The 14,535-nt window shown below is 47.2% G+C and overlaps 1 protein-coding gene across 3 annotated transcripts in view; it reads left to right on the top strand.

Moving 5' to 3' along the window:
- Window positions 1-14,535, top strand: part of UBXN11 (UBX domain protein 11) — a 61,901-nt gene that overhangs the window by 21,352 nt on the left and 26,014 nt on the right. For all 3 annotated transcript variants that reach the window (XM_033957480.1, XM_033957479.1, XM_033957481.1), the window contains exon 8: window positions 13,781-13,998. In XM_033957480.1, the coding sequence (XP_033813371.1) occupies window positions 13,781-13,998 (218 nt within the window). The remainder of the gene's footprint in view (window positions 1-13,780; window positions 13,999-14,535) is intronic.

Below are 14,535 nucleotides of genomic sequence, written 5' to 3'. Positions count from 1 at the left end.
GAGAGAGAGCTATAAGTATCCGCCTGACATTAACTGTTGATTGTCGATTCCGAACAAATCCCACCTGCTCGGGTATAATGATGGACGGCAGAATAAGGGCTAACCTATCGGCCAGTATTCTAGCAAGTATTTTAACATCAACATTCAATAAAGATATTGGTCGATATGATTCTATGTCTTCCGGTGGCTTAGATGGTTTTGGGATCAATGTAATCAGGGCTTCATTACTGTGACGGGGGAAAACCCCTCGTTCCTGAATAGTTAAATAATAATCCAAAAGAGAATCACCTATTGAGGGGGATAAAATCTTATAAAACTCAGGTGAGTAACCATCTGGTCCCGGTGCAGTACAAGGCCTCAATTTTTGTATTGCCTGGGTCACTTCATGCACATGTAATGGTCTATCTAATCTGAATATCTGGGCTGACGTCAGGCGAGGCAATCCAGCATCTGCCAGATAGTCACACACATCAGGACCCATGTAAGGACCAGGTGACGCATAAAAGGCCTCAAAATATTTCTGAAAGCCAGCTGAGATATCCACTGACGAAGTTAAAAACCTCCCCGAGCTCTCCTGTATCATGGGTATGTATCTAGATCCCTTCCAGCTTTTTGTTATAGATGCTAGCAATTTCCCGGCCTTATTACCATATTTATGAAACTGAAATTTACGGTAAAACAATAACTTCTTGGTACGTTCGTGAATTAGGGAATTGAGCGCCACCAACACCGCCCTATATGCCTCATTGTTAGCCTCCGATGGATCTCGCAGTAGGTCCTGTTTCAACAATACTAATTGTCGTTCAAGGTGTACTATGCGCTGTGCTATACGACGGGTTCTAGTAGTGACATAAGCAATAATATCTCCACGCAATACCGCTTTGGCTGTATCCCAAAATAAGGTTGGTTGGTCAACATGTTGGGCATTGTTTGTGTAGTAATCCTCCCACTTTTCATTTAAGAATTTCTGAAAATGAGCATCTTTGTGTAAGTAGGAGGGAAATCTCCATCCAGACCCCGGACCCTACCGACCACCCAGTGCCACATCAATCCAGATCATATTGTGATCCGATATTTCGAGGGGGCCTATCGTGGCCTCCGAGACCTTAGCAAACAATGTCTCAGAGAGTAATGTGTAGTCGAGTCTAGAGAAAGTGCCGTGTGCTCTAGACTGGTGTGTATAATCTCGTTCAGTGGGATGCAGTAGTCTCCAGGGATCCACCAACCCCAAAGCTCTACACAAATAAGGAATACCCTTAGTCTGCTTCACCATGGTCGTTCTTGTCGACCCAAAGCGGTCCATAGTGGGGTTGTGTACTTGATTCAGGTCGCCCACCAAAATTAATGGGCAGCCCGGATCCTGCACGCAAATATTCACCAAATTCTGAAAAAATGCATGGTGATATCCATTTGGACCATATCCCACCAATAGTCTGAATGTCCCGCTAGGTCCCTCCACTCTCACCAAAAGGTACCGGCCCTGCGGATCTCGCCGCAAGACCTGTACTTTACCCAAGAAGCCCTTGCGAATCAATATGGCCACCCCGGCTTTCCTCCCCGGGGAGGAAGCAAAGTGTAGCTCTCCGACCCAACCTCTCTGAAGTTTCAGATGTTCGCGATCAGTAAGCCTAGTCTCCTGTAAGCAGGCTATATCTGCAGAATGATGTTTCAATTGTGAAAGTATTTTAGTGCGTTTTATAGGGGACGTTATTCCTGAAACATTCCAAGAAAGTATACGTAGGTTACGATCACCCATAAGGATCCCCACCCCTCCCAATAATGCCGCTACGCCATCCAAAATTAAGTGTCCCAGGGCGCCCAGCCTCGCCCCGAGACTACACAGTCAACTCCCAGCCAGACCATCCACACAGTTGTAAATAAATCATCAGGAAATAAAAAACATTATACATGAAAACACCACCATGCCATACCGCTGCTGCCCCCAAAGAATCCCCAATCCCAACATCCCCTTTAACTAACCCAAGAACCCCCATATGGGAGAACTAGAGTCACAGAATTTGTCACCTCCAGGGCCACCCTGACCTTCAATTATCTGTCCTCAACCTTAACGTTTATAAGACACTCTCTCTTCAAATGTAAGCAGACACAGACCCTTCCAGGCCTGTATCCAAACAAGGTTCAATCTGCTCCAGTGCTCGGGGCCACCAGTTGTTTTATGTAGTCATCTGCAGCCTCCGGGGTCTGAAAAGATTTCCAGACGCCATTGCATTGAATTCTCAGCATAGCTGGATAATTAAATTGAAAACGCTGTTTCAAGTCAGCCAGGCGTGCACATATGGGGTAGTAAGGTTTCCGCCGTTCTTGCAAAGCTACTGAGACGTCTTGACTCAGGCGGACTGGATGACCATCATATTTCAGTTCTTCCTTCTTGGTTCTGTATTGGCGTAGCAGTTCCACTTTATGTTGAAAATTTAGTAGCTTCAGGATCACAACACGCGGGCGTGTTTCCAAGCCGGGTCGGGGGCCTAAACGATGCGCCCGTTCTATGCGTAAGGGCCCCATCGAAGGTCGCAGAGTAAACTCATCCCGAAGCCAGTTCTCCAACTGTTCAGGTAATGATCTCTCCGGCAACGTTTCAGGGATGCCCATCAGGCGCAGGTTAGAGCGACGAGATCTGTTCTCTAGATCATCAAGTTTGTCAGCCTAAGCTCTAACCTGTGCCCGCAGCGCGCCAAGGTCTGTGTCTCGCGCCGCCGAGGAGTCCTCCAGGTCAGATACTCGTTTTTCAAGCTCCGACGTACGGGCCGCGGCTGCAGCCAACAGTGTCTCAATATTTGTAATTTGGGCAGTAAGCGTCTCCATTTGGGGCCCCAAGACCTGTGATAGTGCCATTTTGATGTCACTCAGGGCCGATTCAGTAAGGCTGGAGACCGCCGCCGCGGGACTCACCACCATTTTGGAGTCCACCGGTCGTGCACGTGTTCGGTCTTTTTTCACTGATTTCGGCTGCATCGATTCCTGGGACCTAGTGAGATAGCGGTCCATATAATTAGAGATCGTACCGGGCGCCCCTCGTGTTGATAGGGTCGGTGGAGTATCTTTAATTTTGTAAAGTTCGGCAGGGCAACCCCGGAGTGAACGAGGAAACATCTTCACTCGTTCATGACATCACCCAGAGCCCAGAGGAATGTATATATAAGAACATAAGAATAGCCTTACTAGGTCAGGCCAATGGTCCATCAAGCCCAGTAGCACGTTCTCATGGTGGCCAATCCAGGTCACCAGTACCTGGCCAAAATCCAAGGAGGAGCGACATTCCATACCTCAAAGATTCCGGAACCTCAAAGAGTAGCAACATTCCATGCTACTGATCCAGGGCAAGCAGTGGCTTCCCCCATGTCTTTCTCAAGAACTGCTCTCTTGCAGTCTCCAAGGCTAGGTCTACCTCTCTAGTTTCTGCAGGTCAGGGTTGTGCTGTTTTGTGTGCAATTCTTATATAAGGGCACTTTTTGGTGAGTCATGTAGTGGAAAATTTATGGCTCTTGCAGTGAGTTTTCAAAGAAAGTCTATGAAAAGTTGGTTAATATTTAAAGAGAGGTACCAAAGTGCCTCTGTATCTCCTGTTTGCACAGGTGGAGGTATGGGGACAAATTATTTCTTCTGACTTATCTTTATTTATTTAGGGGTCCTTTTATTAAGGTGAGCTAACTTATTTAGCGCAATAAATGCTAAGGCGCCCATAGAATATAATTTAGCATTTATTGCGCTAAATCAGTTAGCTCACCTTAATAAAAGGACTCCTTATTAATTTAAAAAATGTATATACCGCTTACAAAAGTAAGCAGTTTAAATCAACATACATAGTTATTTAAAAATAATACACTTTACATCTATCAAAAAAGCGGCTATTATCCACATTGCTGCCTAAGGGGTTCATAGACAGTCACGTGCGAGACACCAGCACACCGACAATGGAGGGCAGACAATTCAGCGCAAGACACCAGCGCGCCGCGGGAAAACTTAGTTTTAAAGAGCTCCGAAGCGGGGTGTGAGTGGGGAACCCCCCCACTTTACTGCATAGTGTTTGCGCTGCTGTTAGGAGGGGTTTGGGGGGTTGGAACCCTCCATTAAAGGGAAAACGGAACTTTTTCTGACTTTTTTGGGGAAAAGTTCCGTTTTCTCTATAATGTGGGGGGTTGCACCCCCCAAACACCCCCTAACGGCAGCGTGAACAGTATGCAGTAAAGTGGGGGGGGTTCCCCACTCACACCCCGCTTCGGAGCTCTTTAAAACTAAGTTTTCCCGTGGCGCGCTGGTGTCTTGCGCTGAATTGTCTGCCCTCCCGTCAGAGCTCTTTAAAACTAAGTTTTCCTGCAGCGTGCTTGTGTCAGCGCTCGATTATCGGTGCGCTGGTGTCTGGCGCACAATTGTCCCGTCACTGCCTAAGGTATGCTTACCATCTAATACTATTAAAACAATGGTTCTGTTAATCTTTACCAATTTCACTGCTTCTTTGCAGAGATCCCCTAGGACAGGGGTCGGCAACCTGCAGCTCGCGAGCCACATGCGACTCTTCATGCATATGACTGTGGCTCTCCAGATTTCAACCCTTTAATCTCCTTCCCAACCCCACGATCGGTACCTGGAGGTCCAGCGGGGGTCTTTGTGGCAGGAGTGTGGCCCTCTCACTCCTGCCTCCTTGTGGGTGACTTCTAAAATAGCTGCCACGATCTCTTGCAGCTGCTCGCGGCATTTCCTGTAGTACTGCGAACTGCCACGAGGTCGCGGCAGCCATTTTAGAAGGCAGTCACGAGGCGCTCTTGCCACAAAGACTCTGGCTGGACCACCAGGTACCTCGGTAGGCCTGGAGGGGGGGGGGGATAATCGTGGAGTTGGGAGGGAAATTAAAGTGTCGGGTCTTGGAGAGAGGAGAGAACATTGGATATGGATGGGGGGAGGTGCAAAAACCTGCAAGGGGTTGGAGGGGAGAGAAGTTACACCTCGCGGTTCTTTGTAAATCTTGGGTCAAATATTTTGGATAAATTGGCTCTTTGCTGAAAACGGTTGCTGACCCCTGCCCTAGGAGCTCGGTGGTTAAAAAAATTCTAACGGTGTAATAGCAGAGTTCATTTGGGGGTGTGTGAGGAGTAAAGGATGGTAATATAAATAACTTGTAGAATTAAGTCAGAGGTTTTCAAGTCAGTCCTTGGGGTACACCAGTCAGGAATATCCTGAAAACCCCAATTGGTTGGGTGTGCCCCGAGAAACGGCTTGAAAACCTCTGAATTAAGCACATCTTTGTAAGACTAGTGTGTGCAGTTGTTGTGGGAGTTTTTTTGCCTATTGTACAACAGGAATAAACCTCATTCTTGAGCCATGGCGAGCTACAATATTATCTCAGCATCTCTTCTTAATGCTTGCTTTGTATCTAAGAGAACTGTTTCTGGAGCTTGTCAAATGTAATACATACAGATGCATTTTTGGAAATTTTTTAGTCAGTCCAGTGGTGCCCAAGACAACTCTCTGTCTTTGTACCCCATTTTTTTGGTTTCTGATTGCCTCTCTCAGTATTAGACCTCTCCATACATACTGTATACAGATTATCCATATGTATTCTTACCCTGCCTCCTCTCAGGTCTCTTTGCTCCTTTGGCTGATTGGTAGAAAGGTGAGAGATGATCTCGCGAACCTAAACTTTTCAAAAGTCGAACCGCTGTATTTTGCAGACGTTGGAGTCTTACCAAGCTCATCAGGTAGCACCAATTTAAGAAATTATATAGGCATTACGCAACTGAACAAAGTCAGACTCTATAAAATCAGCACAATTCCTGTCATTGACGAAGATAATTAAAAGAGGAAGAGACCAACAGCGAGATCTATTTATCAAAAGTTAATCCAGCATCCAACAGAACTCCCAGGTTATGCACTTGATCTTGTGCTCAGTAGTGTAGTAAGGTAGGGGGGGTCTGCCCCGGGCACAGTCTTTCTCGGGGCGCTGGCATCCCCCACTCCTCCCCTTCCTACGCTAGCACGCCCATGCCCCTTCCCTGTACCTTTTTATCTTGGGCATGAGCAGTGACAAACTTGCTGCCTGATTCGGCGCTTTGTCTGACATCACTTCTGGGATATCATTTTACCCATAACCCCTTTTATAGTATGATCACCATAATTTGAAAGCTTTGAATAAAGGATATTGGAATTCTTTGCTGGTGAATGTGGTGAAATCAGTTAGTTTAGCGGAGTTTAAAAAAGGTTTGGATAATTTCCTAAAAGAGAAGTCCATAGGCCATTATTGAGATAGTTTGGGGAAATCCACTGCTTTTTCCTAGGATAAGCAGCATAAAAAGCACAGTTACTTACCGTAACAGGTGTTATCCAGGGACAGCAGGCAGATATTCCCACACATGGGTGACGTCAGCAACGGAGCCCCGCAACGGACAGCCTCGAAAGCAAACTTGCTTGAAGATCTCGAACTTTCGAGTGCTGCATCGCGCATGCGCGCGTGCCTTCCCGCCCGAACCAGGGGGCGCATCTTCTGTGAGGATCCTCAGTTCAGATACCAAGCCAAGAAGCTAACCAGGGGAAGTGGGCGGGTTGTGGGAATATCTGCCTGCTGTCCCTGGATAACACCTGTTACGGTAAGTAACTGTGCTTTATCCCAGGACAAGCAGGCAGCATATTCCCACACATGGGTGACCTCCAAGCTAAGTAAAAAGGGAGGAGGGAAGTTGGCAATTTACGAAAAAAGATTTTGCAAAACAGATTGGCCAAAATGGCCATCCCTCCTGGATAAAGTATCCAGACAGTAATGAGAGGTGAAAGTGTGAACCGAGGACCAAGTGGCAGCTTTGCAAATTTCCTCAATAGGAGTTGATCTGAGGAAAGCAACAGAAGCCGCCATAGCTCTAACTTTGTGGCCCGTCACTCGATCTTGTAGAGGAAGACCAGCCTGAGCATAGCAGAAAGAAATGCAAGCAGCCATCCAGTTGGAGATGGTACGCTTCGAGACAGGACGTCCCAACCTATTTGGATCAAAAGAAAGGAAAAGTTGAGGAGATGTCCTGTGAGGTTGAGTACGTTGAAGATAAAATGCCAACGCACGCTTACAATCTAAAGTATGTAGAGACACCTCACCAGAGTGAGAATGCGGTTTAGGAAAAAATACCGGTAGCACAATAGATTGATTGATATGAAAATCAGACACTACTTTAGGTAAGAATTTCGGATGTGTACGAAGAACCACCTTATCATGGTGAAAAACCGTGAAAGGCGGGTCCGAAACTAAAGCTTGCAACTCACTGACTCGACGAGCCGAAGTGAGGGCAATCAAGAAAACAATTTTCCAAGTAAGATATTTAAAATGAGCTGAATCAATAGGCTCAAAAGGAGGTTGCATCAGTTGAGCCTGAACAACATTAAGATCCCAAACCACAGGAGGCGGTTTAACCGGTGGATGGAGATTAAAAAGTCCCTTCATAAAGCGAGCAACCAGGGGATGTGCCGAGAGGGGTTTCCCGTCCAAAGATTGATGAAAAGCAGCAATGGCACTAAGATGAACTCTAATAGAGGTGGATTGGAGACCAGACTTAGATAAATGAAGCAAATAATCCAGAACTGAAGTCAAAGGGGAAGATTTTGGTTGAAGACTATGATTGGAACACCAAGTCGAGAACCTGGTCCACTTTTGACCATAACATTGACGAGTGGACGGCTTTCTGAACGCCAGAAAGACATCCTGAACAGACTGAGAGAATTGAGAAGGATCAGTCAAGTGGAAAGGAACCAAGCCGTCAAGTGAAGAGACTGCAGGTTGGGATGAAGTAAAGACCCCTGACTCTGAGTGAGCAGAGAAGGAAACACTGGTAGAAGCAGAGGTTCCCTGATGCTGAGTTGAAGAAGAAGAGAGAACCAAGGTTGACGGGGCCACCGGGGTGCTATGAGAATCATCGTGGCATGGTCCGACTTCAATTTGACCAGAGTTTTGAGAATTAGAGGAAATGGAGGGAATGCATAAAGAAACTGACCCCTCCAGTCCAGAAGGTAAGCATCCGCCTCCAGATGAAGGGGCGAGAAAATGCGGGAACAAAACAGAGGTAGTTTGAAGTTGTTAGGTGACGCAAAGAGATCCACCCGAGGAGTTCCCCAACGAGCAAATACTTGATGAAGTGTAGGGGAGTTGAGCGTCCATTTGTGAGGCAGAAGCAGACGACTCAATTTGTCTGCAAGGCAATTTTGTTGACCCTGAATATAGACAGCCCGAAGGAGGATGTTGTGAGAAATCGCCCAATGCCACAACCTCAGAGCTTCCTGACAAAGGGAGTGGGAGCCCGTCCCGCCCTGTTTGTTGACATAATACATCGCTACTTGATTGTCCGTCCGAACAAGGACTACTTGGTCATGAAGGAGGTGAAGAAAAGCTTTGAGAGCAAGAAATATCGCTCTGAGTTCCAACAGATTGATGTGACATCGATGATCTGTGGCGGTCCACAACCCTTGTGTATGGGCACAACCATCTATATGGGCTCCCCATGCGTATTCGGACGAATCTGTTGTGAGTACTTTCTGATGAGGGAGATGGCGAAACTGCAAACCTCTGGAAAGATTGGAAGAGAGCATCCACCAGCGGAGAGACTTCTTTAATAAAGGCGTGACCGCAATATGACGAGAAGGTGGATCCACGGCCTGTTGCCACTGAGACGCCAGGGTCCACTGAGGAATGCGAAGGTGGAGTCTTGCAAAGGGAGTCACATGCACTGTTGATGCCATATGCCCGAGAAGGACCATCATTTGGCGAGCCGTGAGAGTCGACATTGAAACTATGCGATGACAAAGGCGTAGAAGAGTGTCTTGACGATTGAGAGGAAGAAAAGCCCTCATGTGAACAGAGTCCAACACGGCGCCAATGAATTGGATCGATTGAGTGGGAACCAACTGCGATTTTGGAAAATTGATATGAAACCCCAGACTCTGAAGGAAAGAAATAGTCTGAAGGGTCGCTTGAGTAACCCCTAGAAGAGAAGGGGCTTTGATAAGCCAATCGTCGAGGTAAGAAAAAGCTGAAGACCTCGAGCACGGAGGGCTGCAGCTACCACAATTAGACACTTGGTAAAGACCCTGGAAGAGGTCTCCAAGCCAAACGGAAGAACCCTGTATTGAAGATAAGGTTCCCCACCTTGAACCGGAGATATTTGCGAAAATTCGGATGGACAGGAATGTGAGTATAAGCCTCTTTGAGGTCCAGTGAACACATCCAATCTCCCTGATCCATGAGAGAATACAAAACTGGAAGAGAGAGCATGCAAAACTTCTCTTTGACTAGAAATTTGTTGAAAGCACGGAGATCCAGAATGGGTCGCAAATCCCCCGTCTTTTTGGGAACTAGGAAGTATCTGGAATAAAACCCCAGATTGTGTTCGGAAGGAGGAATCTCCTCCACCGCTCGAAGGCGAAGAAGTGCCTGAGCCTCCTGAAGAAGAAGGGGGAGTTGCGAGAGACTGGAAAGACACTCTCCTGGAGGATGATCTGGAGGGACCTGAAGCAGGCGTAGAGAGTATCCCTCGTGGATGACCTTGAGGACCCAGAGGTCCGATGTAATGGTTTCCCAGACAGATATAAAAAGGGAAATGCGGCCTCCGATGGGCAGGGAGGAGTTCGGATGCAAGGCGGTTGGAATGCTCAACACTGCACCGTCAAAAAGACGGAGTGGGTTTGGTTGTAGCAGGCGTCTGGGACTTCTGAGGACGCTGTTGTTGAGGCCTTCTAGGTGGAGGCCTAGAGAAAGCTGGCGTGGACTTCATAGGGTATCTACGAGCCGGAGGCTTGTAAGCCCTAGATGTAGAAGGTTTTGGTTTAGGGCGAATAAGAGAGGCGAAGGAGCGTTCATGCTCTGAGAGCCGTTTAGTAGCCGCCTCAATCGAGTCATCAAAAAGCTCTGAGCCCTGACAAGGTAGGTTTGCTAACCGATCTTGTAAGTTGGGATCCATGTCCACTATTCTGAGCCAGGCCAGACGTCGCATGGCCATTGCAAACGCCGATACCCGAGAAGAAAGCTCAAATGCATCATAAGATGCCTGCAAAATGAAGAGACGCAATTGTGAGAGAGATTGAATAATTTGTTTATACTCAGCAAGGCGTTCTCTGGGCCAGTCTGGGCAAAAAGATGACAACTGCTTCAAAAAATAATTAAAATATGAAGTGAAGACATAGTTATAATTTAGAATTCGGTTAGTCATCATCGAATTTTGATAAAGTCTTCGCCCAAATTTATCCATAGTGCGACCTTCACGCCCTGGTGGAACTGTAGCAGACACTTTAGAAGGATGAGCTTTCTTCAGGGATGATTCTACTACTAAAGATTGGTGAGAAAGTTGTGATTTCTCAAACCCCTTGCAAGGCACAGTACGATATCGAGACTCCAACTTAGATGGGATCGCTGTCACAGAGTAAGGAGTCTCCATATTCCGCAGGAAAGTCTGCTTCAGCACAGGTGTCATGGGCAGACGCAAAGTTTCCTTGGGAGGATGGGGAAGTTCCATATCCGCCAAATACTCAGGTGTGTACTTCGAATCTGAATGCAAGTCGATGTTAAGAGCTTGGCCCATGTCGAAGACAAACTTTGCAAAGGAAGAAGACTTTGACGTAGAGGCTTCCTGAGGAGAGACAGAGCGAGAGCGAGGCACCACTGAAAAAGATGGGGAGGCCTCGCGTGAATACTGGGAAACTGGCTCCGAACCGAGATGTAAGCTAACAGAGGATGCTGCACTACCAGTTAGAGGCGGTGTGGTGGAATGTTTCCGCTTAAGACTCCGAGACGGAGAAGTGCGCGGAGTACGAGGTTTCGCTAAAGGAGACAGCTCCCGAGGCAAAAGTCTCGAAGGTGGGGTCCTCGACCTAGAATGCCTCGATGAAACAGAGGAGGCAACAGTACTTTGAGAGCGAGGCACGTGCTTCGAAGAATATGAAGGCCTCAAGCTCCTTGAGGAAAGGACCTTCGAAGACTTAGAGCGGTGCTTCGATCAAGGTAAAGACCGCTTAGAGGCTCGGTCAGGCGAAGAGTCCGAGGAAGAGACTCGAGATCGAGACCTGCGGCGAGGTGACCGCCGACGAGGCAGAGACTGCTGCTCAGGCTGGACCTTTGAAGACAAGGTCGAGGTCGGGACCAATTGTGCCACGATTGAGGAAATTTGCGTGGTCAAAATTGACTTGAGCATGTCCTCAAACATAGAGACAGAGACCAAGGGACTCGGAGTCACGGGAGGTCTTGTGCGTTCCATTGAGGGCGACCTCAGAGGAGAGTATTCCCTCGATTTGGAAGCACGTTTGGAGGACGGTCTAGAAGACGGAGCCGAACCTGGAGCCCCAGGTTGCGAGGTACTAGACTCCATTGGCTTCTTAGGGATGGTACCTGAAAAGGAAGCAGGAGACTTACCCCCCAGTCCAGGCTTCGAGGACACCAAGGAGGCCTTCGAGGCCGAGGACCCGGAGGTCTTCGAGGCCGAGGCCTGCAGAGTAGGCGAAGTTGAAGTCTTCGTACTCGAGGCTTGTCCCGAAGTGGAGGGTTTCACAGATGCCTCGGCCGAGGCCACCGCTTTTTCGGGCTCCATTCGAGGGAAAAGCTCGAAGAACCTGTCGCAGCGGCGCTTAAAGGCACGAGGTTGAAGAGTGAGGCAGCGAAGGCAGTCTTCGGGACGATGAGTCGTTCCCAAGCAGAGCATACACCGACTATGGGGGTCAGTTATGGAAATAGTCCTGCCACACTGATAACACCGTTTGAACCCGGTAACAGGCCGGGACATAGAAAGGACAAAGTCCGTGTCGAGAACGAGGGAGAGAGGCCTAGGCCTCAATCTCCCAACCCGACGCAAATAAACAAAAACTAAAAGTTTTACTTTTTTTTTTTTTAACTTTTACAATTAGAAACAAAGCAAAAAACACAGCGACCGAACAGAAATAAAAACTACTCAGCCGCGGTGAAGAGAAGGCACAACGCTACGGGAACTAAGTCGACAAGTCTTCTCAGCTCCGCGGAAAACGTTGAACTGAGGATCCTCACAGGAGATGCGCCCCCTGGTTCGGGCGGGAAGGCACGCGCGCATGCGCGATGCAGCACTCGAAAGTTCGAGATCTTCAAGCAAGTTTGCTTTCGAGGCTGTCTGCTGCGGGGCTCCATTGCTGACGTCACCCACGTGTGGGAATATGCTGCCTGCTTGTCCTGGGATAATCTGTTTTACTACTTGGGATCTAGCTAGGTACTTGGGACCTGGATTGGCCACTGTTGGAAACAGAATACAGGGCTTGATGGACCTTTGGTCTGTCCCAGTATAGTAATTCTTATGTGAGTCAAATATAGGACAATCAAGGCCTTGTGACATCACTGATGAGTTTGGCTCTTAGGCATTGGTGGAATTAGACATTATGACATCACAATCTCAGCTCTGGAAAGTTGCTACTCTTTGGTTTTCTGCCAGGTACTTGGGACCTGGGTGGCCACTCTTGGAGACTTTCGGTCTGTCCCAGTATAACAATTCACTTTGGTTGGTTGTGAAGAGAGGCACTTTTACTACTGTTTATAATGTTCTGACAGTTTTCACATCTTGCAGAGCTGAATATTTGCAGCACATTCTACAGGAAATGTTACACTGCTCTGCACATCCTGCAGATCTCACCCAGTGTTTCAGCTGCTGAAAATAACTTCCATTATAAATCATCTTCTTTTCATTAGAAGCATTGTGGTAATGGAAAGCCAGAACACCTGTGAAGGAAAGTCTTTGTGACTTTCTTTACAGATAAACCTGGGTTTCAGGGTAGCAAATCTAGAAAGAGAAATTCCAGTTGGAATCTCTTATGAAGATCTCATAGAACGGATAATTCCTTTATAGTTGCTTGGAGTAGTTCCTTAGGCGTAATTATTTCTTCTTATCTTGTGTTAAATCTGTGTTTTTAATTATTTCATACTTTCACTAAACTATGTGTTATTGTTAGCTACTGTAATGTTTTTGAACGTTTTATCTTTCTTCTGCAGGAGTATCTGCCATTTCCACCCCCTCCTTCCCTGACCCAATCACTACCTCACAGGAGCTGTTACAAGAGTGGTAGACACCTGCCCTCCCTCCCCAGACTTGAGGGTGGTACTTCTATGGTTCTATCAGCCCTGATGGAGGAGGCATTTGAACCCAGCTCCCTTGTGTCACAGAACAATTGTCAGATCCCATGGCATAGCCACAGGGGGCCTTGTGGATCCGCCCCCCCCAAAAAAAAGAAAATTGAGGTACTGTCTACTACTTTGGCTGGCAGGGGTCCTCAGGTCCTGCCAGCAAAAGCTGTTCTCTATCTGAAGCCTGGCAATTAGTGGCGGATTTCCTCACATGTGCTTAGTTTAACAAAAACCCAAGTACCATATGTGCGGGGGAAGTGGCTGGCGCAGCAGTGGACTAGGAAAATCGTCGCCAACTGCTTTGCTGGCGGGGCTTGGGGAATGCGGCACTAGTTCAGGAATGTGTGATGGGTAGGAAGAGGCAGGGAAAAATTTTTGTCCTTCCCCCAGTTTGGGATCAGGCTTCCCCCCCTCCAACACACACAAAATCTGAGGTCTGGCTACACACCTGCTCTAAAGAACCCGCCCACACTTCTGATTCAAAGAGTCCTTCCCATGTTATCTTTCAGTTCCCAAGATGGGGGGGGGGGCTCTTAGTGCCCCTATTACTTTTGCATAGTCCTTATTGTTATGCACTCCAGTAACAGTTGAGAAAATGTGCTTGGGGGCAGTCATGGTAGCTCTTCCATTCCCAGCTTTATCTCTAAATGTTCTCCATCTCTGCAGAACATTCTACAGCTTCCAGCTTTCAAGTGGATTTTGATTTAATTTTGGAGAATGTGAAAGATTTGAACATCCTCGCTGGAGAAGGGGAATCCAAGATTGAACATACGGAAAGAGGAGCCAGGCTGAGGCAGCGTGATCCTATTCCCCTGACTCTCTATAAGAATGGGATCGTTATGTTCAGTGGACCTTTCCGGTCCTATGAAGAGCCATGTACTCAGGTAGGAAAAGAACAGATGTCAAACACAGCACCTTCATTCACAGCACCTTCATTCAGCACCCTCAGAGGAGGGTTAACAGATGTCTTTTTAGAGGACTGCAAAGAAGACAGTGGAAACGGACAGTGGACAACCCACCAGAGCCAGGAGGATAAAATCAGGCCTTCTTTATTGATTTATCTTTATTTCTAAACCGCTTAAAACTAAGCGGTTAACAATTGGAAAAACATTCACAATAATTCATACACAATACATTTACAAAGGGCTCCTTTTACTTAACGCATGGAATAGCAGGCACTAGACCTTAATGCCGGCATTGAGCGCGGTAATTTTGTGCGTGGGCTAAAAACGCCCAAAATGCCCAAAATGCGTTCAAATAACATTACAATTACAGAGCCATCTCATCCCCTCAAAACAATTTCGAGAGCTCAAAGAATTTACACATTAGCCATCACTGTATATAAAATGCAATTACCACAGCTTAGAATTCCTAAGATAAATCTACCAGGTCGTTTTTAAAAGAAAACCTCCACAAACAGT

The sequence above is a fragment of the Geotrypetes seraphini genome, chromosome 8 (assembly GCF_902459505.1).
Source record: "Geotrypetes seraphini chromosome 8, aGeoSer1.1, whole genome shotgun sequence".
Taxonomy (NCBI): domain Eukaryota; kingdom Metazoa; phylum Chordata; class Amphibia; order Gymnophiona; family Dermophiidae; genus Geotrypetes; species Geotrypetes seraphini.
Note: the sequence above shows the minus strand (reverse complement) of the source record. Positions and strands in the feature narration are given on the sequence as shown.